Source organism: Entamoeba invadens, assembly GCF_000330505.1.
Source record: "Entamoeba invadens IP1 unplaced genomic scaffold scaff_1105074725643, whole genome shotgun sequence".
In the NCBI taxonomy this organism is placed as follows: domain Eukaryota; phylum Evosea; order Mastigamoebida; family Endamoebidae; genus Entamoeba; species Entamoeba invadens.
In genome coordinates, this window is record NW_004191777.1 from 376,380 (window position 1) to 382,941 (window position 6,562).

The 6,562-nt window shown below is 33.4% G+C and overlaps 4 protein-coding genes across 4 annotated transcripts; 1 reads left to right on the plus strand and 3 right to left on the minus strand.

Moving 5' to 3' along the window:
• Positions 1–120: 120 nt before the first annotated feature.
• EIN_081790 (hypothetical protein) lies at positions 121–1,210 on the plus strand (the record flags this gene model as incomplete). Its single annotated transcript, XM_004184445.1, has 2 exons — positions 121–391; positions 576–1,210. The coding sequence occupies 2 exons, from the start codon at positions 121–123 to the stop codon at positions 1,208–1,210; spliced, it is 906 nt and encodes a 301-aa protein (XP_004184493.1).
• A 1,529-nt stretch (positions 1,211–2,739) lies between these two features.
• Positions 2,740–3,378, minus strand: EIN_081800 (hypothetical protein; the record flags this gene model as incomplete). Its single annotated transcript, XM_004184446.1, has 1 exon — positions 2,740–3,378. The coding sequence occupies one exon, from the start codon at positions 3,376–3,378 to the stop codon at positions 2,740–2,742; it is 639 nt and encodes a 212-aa protein (XP_004184494.1).
• A 387-nt stretch (positions 3,379–3,765) lies between these two features.
• Positions 3,766–4,407, minus strand: EIN_081810 (rab5, putative; the record flags this gene model as incomplete). The annotated part of the gene is made up of 2 exons (XM_004184447.1): positions 3,766–4,059; positions 4,135–4,407. 2 exons carry the CDS (start codon positions 4,405–4,407, stop codon positions 3,766–3,768), a joined length of 567 nt encoding a protein of 188 aa, XP_004184495.1.
• Positions 4,408–4,685: 278 nt separating this feature from the next.
• Positions 4,686–6,167, minus strand: EIN_081820 (viral cathepsin, putative; the record flags this gene model as incomplete). The annotated part of the gene is made up of 1 exon (XM_004184448.1): positions 4,686–6,167. One exon carries the CDS (start codon positions 6,165–6,167, stop codon positions 4,686–4,688), a length of 1,482 nt encoding a protein of 493 aa, XP_004184496.1.
• Positions 6,168–6,562: the final 395 nt, after the last annotated feature.

Here is a 6,562-nt window from a genome sequence, read left to right on the forward strand (position 1 = left end):
TTATAGTTCACAAAATTCGATGGTCAACTCAAAAAACTCCAATTTTTTCGATGCAAAGTATAAATAAAACTTATCAAAAAGAAAAAAGAAAACAGAACAAAGAAAAACAGGGAGAAAGTGATGGGCTCTAAGCATAGTAAAGTCCAAGCCGTCAACATCGACTTCAACGCTCAGCCGTCGGGCGAGGAGTCTGACCTCCACAAAAAGTTGGTCGAGGTCACTAGTAAGACGGCGGACATCCTCGACAAGATCTCGAACTATAAGGCAAAAGAGGCTGAGATCCGTTGCGCCATTGCAACGCCATCAGCCGAAACGGAAGAAGCTGCTTGGCGCGCTATTATCCCACAAGTCCAGTTGATCAACAGTTTCTTCGAGTTTTCGCGAAGCATGAGTTTGTCTCTTTTTGACTTCAACGCTCTTTTGATACCCACCAGTTTCTATAGTTACTTTTCTATATTTTTATTATTTATTTTAGGATGTGTGGAGCCGTCGGTATCCTCTTCACATGAGTGGAAGTTTCACTCAAATTACAAAAAAGCCTATAATTATAACTCTGGTTGAGTACTCACAGGTAGAAACACAGTTTTCGGAGGCGATGAGTGTTGTGAGCCGCACTAATGGGACTCTGTCGGTCACAAATCTTCAGGCGACAACCGTCCAAATCATGGAGTTAATCGATTTCGCGATTCAATTTGACAACAAGAAACTCATGAACCCGGGACTGCAAAACGACTTTTCGTACTACCGCCGGTCTGTCGGGAAAATGAAACAGAAACACCGCGAAGATGTTGTACTAAGAGATGATGTTACAAATCAGATATCAATGTTTTTTGCGTTTGCTGCGCCAATGGTGCTATGTTTAAGTGAGACTGCGACAGAGAGCGTGAAGGGTGGGACCAATTTGGAAAACTTTGCGTCGTTCCTCAGTGTGGTTGCAAGCTCTTGTTGTGGCAGTGCAATGGTCAAAGGACAAGACGCGGTGAAAAACTTACGAATTATGACTGGGTGTATACTCTTGTATGACACTGTTGTTCCAACTGGTGTTTTTAACACAAAAGGCAAATTCAATATTCTTGACTGTGTTAGGGCTTTGAAAGGGTTTGAAACAAATAGAGACGAAGTGGACTTGCTTGTCAACGCACTCAAGTTCTCAACCAAGCATTTTAACGATAGCGACACACCCAAGAACGTACTTGCGCTATTGCTCTAGGTATAACTACTCGTGTTTTAAGGTTATTGTTTGTCTTCTTTCCTCGCCATGTCTTACGTCTTTTTTTGTCTAATCAAAACTGTTACTTGTAAACCATTGGGTATTGTAATTTTTTAAATCAAAGTCTAAGAGTCGATAGTTTTGGTATAATGTCTTGTTTGTTTATTTTTAAAATCGGTTTGTTAATGGAATAGTAGATGTATAGTTTTTTATAGTTTTGTATTCTTTGTTTGCAGTTTAGAATCTTGTATTTCCACCTCTAATTAAATACTAAATTGTTTTGATGTCGCAAAGAAAATTCCCATTTGAAAATCAAATTATGAATAAAAACTGACCGTACTGAGTAAATAATAATATGACAAAAACACTGAAACTGCGATCACATTGGTCTTATTTCTCATAGTAAAACGGCAAAAACGAAAAGTGCTCCCAAGACAGTTGTTCATAATCAAAACTACATTCATACTATTAATATTTTATTATATTTTTAGTAAAACATATTTTTTTTAAATAACCAAAATAATGATTTTTATCAATTCGATAATTAATAATATTATTTTTATTAATTGTTACTATTAATTTAATAAATTCATTATTATAAAAACAAAATAATAAATAGTAATTTTTTACTATTTTTAATTATTTTTGTATTTTATTGTGAAAAACATTCTTTTAATTAATTTTAATAATTGTTATTTTATCCAATAATAATGGAAGGACATAAAGTGCTTTTGATATGTTTGTTCAATTTAAAAGCAATAAAATAAAACATATTATTAAAGACAAAACTTAATCCACACCATAAACATCAAATGTTTATTCAAGATTGCTCAATTGATTTCATTAGATATTCACATATGTATTGAATACATACCGTCGTATCTGAGTAGTGAAATTATTAATTGAAAATATTTTGAATTATTTTAATAATAATATGTATTATTATAAACATTACATTATATTTATATTAATAGTGATCTATTAAAAAACAATACATTTAATTATATAATAATACTTTTTGTTAAATAAAATATTATTTAGTTTTAAAATAATATTATTTGATTTATAATACAAATATAAATATTTGTTTTTTATTCAAATAAAAATCATTAGAGTATTATTTTTTGAATACAAATTTTATTGTTTTAATATAATAATATATATTGTATAAATACTATAAAGAGTTGATTGATATAGTATTTTAATATCCTAAAGTAGAAGTTAATATTTTATAATAAAAATATATAACCTCTTTTTACTATAAACACAATAAAAAAATATATACAGTCTTCATAACTAGCAAGTCGTATGGCCAATACACACCACTGGATCTCTTCGACCACTTTTGTGTTTTGCTCTTTCGAGTATCACGTGTGTTTGTCTTTCCACATCACAACAGTGAAAACTGGCTATCTTCATGACACTAGCCACAACTCCCAACATATACATTTTCGACCAAGCGCTGAGTCAGAGAGACATTCATCGAACCACCAACAATAAATACATTTTCACAAAGCACTTGATAAAACTCAGTCCGAGCCCATATATTTAGTCAGATCTGAATCCATTTGTTTGAGTCGAGTCTCGAATGGCAATCTTGGCTTACGGCCGCCCACTTTCTTGGTATTTGTTCTCGTAGCTTCTTTATTGACAAATCGCTTCAAGCCACTTCTCCCCAATATACGTCTCTCCAAATAGCGTTCTCTTGACGCGACCTCTCGCATCACTTGGTTAACAATTCTGTTTTTGTATGAATCAAGTGGGCTTTTGTTCGTATTTTTGTGCATTTTACGTCGTTCTTGGACGTTGTGAACCTTCTTTGGTACAATTGAGATGGACAATAGTCTTCCATCAAACTCCACTTCCTTAGATGATTCAATGACCTGTTTAATCTTCTCTTCGTCATCCTTCAAAGTGATCAAAGCCGTTTTTGTAAGGTCTGGAGCAGAAAGAAGTTTGCTCGAGATGACAGTTAACTGCCAATGTTCGCAGAGTTTCTGTAAGTCCTCTGATGTCATAGTCGGTGATAAGTTCATCACTTTGACTTGAAATCCATCAACCTTAGCAACTGGTTTATCAGCTTTGTCCATACGGGGTGGTAACTCGCCGTCTCTTGTTGTTTCTCTTTCTTTTCGATCAAACCGTCTTCCATATCTTCTCCTTTCCATCTTTACTTATTTTCAAGTTTGAGTTCCTTTTTTTATATAACCTATTTATCTCTTTTTGTCATATTTCTATAATTAACTCCAAAGAATTATTTTTTGTTATAATTTTGTTATAACAAAAAATAGTTAAGATATAACTCATATCATTTTATAGTTGTTTTATTAATTATGTGGTTAAAAAAAGATATAACATTTTAAATAACATTTTAAATAACATTTTAAATAACATTTTAAATAACATTTTAAATAACATTTTAAATAACATTTTAAATAACATTTTAAATAACATTTAAATAACATTTAAATAACATTTAAATAACATTTAAATAACATTTAAATAACATTTAAATAACATTTAAATAACATTTAAATAACATTTAAATAACATTTTCAGCAACACCCCGACGATGAAGACTTAATTACCTCATTCTGGTCTGGACCAACGAGATTCTCTGGTGTTCGTGGGAGTGTCTCGACAATTTTTCCAAAAAGCTCTTTAACCCCTTTTTTTGTCTTAGCAGAAGTCTCGAAATAGTCCATTTTTAAAACACTTGCGTAACACGAGGCAGCTTCCTTGGTGACTGCTCGGATCTCAGTCAAGTCTTCTTTGTTGCCCACGAGAAACAGCTTTGCTCCCAAATCGTTTACTTTACTAACCCATTGTTGAGCTTTCAAATAAGATTCCTTTATTGTTAATTAGTTGAGTTAATAACTTAATTAATTGATATGAAGTAATGAATGAAGTGATTTATAACAAACAGTGGAAGTTAAGTCAAACACAATGATTACACATTTGCTGCCTCGATAGTACATTGGTGTAATCGAGTTGTAGCGTTCTTGCCCCGCTGTGTCCCAAATCTCTAAAGACACAGTCACCTCTGGTGATACTTCATATCTTTTCATGACAAAAGCAGCCCCAATAGTACTGCTCATCGTTTCACTAAAAAGGTCTCTGCACTCGCTTGAAACAATTGAAGATTTCCCCACATTTGTACTCCCAAGCAAAACAACTTTAAATTGGTACGTTTGCATGCCACTTTCAAGTTCTTTCTTCCAATTATTCAAGTTGCATTATTTTTATTATTTATTACTAGAGTTATTGTTTTTCTGTAGTTTACAAAACTGCTGAATAATTCGTTCTTTGAAAAGCAAAAATTTCCACAGACTTTTCACATGGCTCGTTACAAAATGATATGAATTAATGTTATTATTGATGTATTAATAATAATGCTTATTTCTAATATATGTATTATTCTTATTCATTCATATTATATGTAATTTGAATCAACTCTCATTAAACTATAATTCATTTAAAAAAATAACGACAAGTGCAGAATAATCACTGCAACAATCATTAGTATTGTAGCCCCAGCAGCAATTGCATACATCCCATATGCCAACAGTTCTTTAAGGGTTATACGATCGTTGTCAAACACGGTATCATTTGAAGTATGATTGTTATGACTCTCATCATTGCTCTGATGGGAAAGACTTCCCTCAGAAATAGAAGAACTATACTCCTCCATACTATTCGATGATTCATTTCGACTCGTTTGGCTTTGTTCGTGACTTTGGCTTGATGCTTCGCTTGGTGTTTCACTTTGGTTGTGGACAGGGTTAATTGCTGGGTCGTTGCTTGTGTTATACAACACCGGTTGTACATCGACAACGCTTCTAAAAGTGCCATAAGGACCCGCCTCAACATCAGAAAACGCAACATGATGAACCAAAGAGATAGGGATGTCTTCGTTATCATTCCCACCAATCCCACACAACGCCTCTTGCGCCAATTTGATATATCCACCAAGCCCCCAATTCTTCCCCCAACTGTTTCTTACAATAATATAGTCGACTCCATTTTCTCTCCCATAGCCAACAACTCCAATGACATGTGTTGTGATTTCATTCTTACTGCACCCAACATTTTTCAATATGCCGCCGGCGTATCCACTCCACCCAATTGGTTTCACACATGACACAAAACTCCCGTAGTGATGCACTATTTGTTTTAAAGTCGCGACGTCTTGTGCATCATCAAATAAAGTATAACTCAATTTCATTGGAGTTTTCTTGCCCTTTTGACACCCTTTGTTCGTCGAAGGAGATGTCCCCGAGTAGTAAGGATAGTCATCAGCAAGAGAAATGTAGTGACTGTAATCAAGAGGACCATCTGCGTACCCGCCTCGACATCTTTCCCCGTTAACCTCACAATCCAAGAGTTGTTGTGGACTCATCATTTTGTATGTGGGAACTCCGTCTCTGTGATACGTTAAATTGGCGTATTTAATTTGGAGAGCCATTGCATTTGAAACGGAAAAACATGAGCCACACCCACCTTGGTCAAATTCCATTCCTTTACAAAAGTCGATTTCGTTGTCTTTGATGGAGCCAAACAAAAGCTCTTGTCCACATGCAGAATAGTTTTCTGGGAGTGGTCCATTTGGGTGTGGAATTGGAATATGGATGTTGTTGTGAAGTCCTTTGGGGTGTGCGTGTGCTTTTTTTGTTGCGACTGTTTCCATAAACTCTGTCTCTGTTAAGTCACTGAATTGGTCCAAATCGAAGTACGCGTCTTCATCTGATTCTCGTTGCGAATTTTTGAGTTGGATATCTTTCAGGTTCTTTAAAAACACTAGCTTCCGGCGGATTTCGTTGGTTCCTTCATATGCTTTGTGATATTTGAGTTTCCATGTAGACCATAAATCATGTTCAGAAGTGCTTGTGAGATAGTGGAGTCGAGATATTGGGCGAAGCGACAAACAAAGTACAGCCATATGCAGTAAAAACCACATAATTGATTTTAGATTTCTAGTTCACTCCTTTTTGTTTTCATTATAGTGTTTTTGGTTCAAAGTATTTGGTTTGCTATTTATAGTTTGTTAATCCTTTTATTGTTAAAGCAATTTTTGTGTTGTAAATCGGGATGTTTTATTATTAAATCAAATTGTACTATTTAAAAACCATTTAAATAGTTTGTTTCATTGAAAAAAAACAGAGAATTTAATATATTTATTTAATAATATATAATATATAAAAACTTGAATTGTCAATTCATTCTTGATTCAAATAAACATTTTTTAAGTTAGTTGATTATTTGTTTTTAATTATATTTTAATTAAAAATGTAACATTTTATACAAATAAAAGTGTATAATTTAACTAATTTTTATTATTTATTATTATTATTA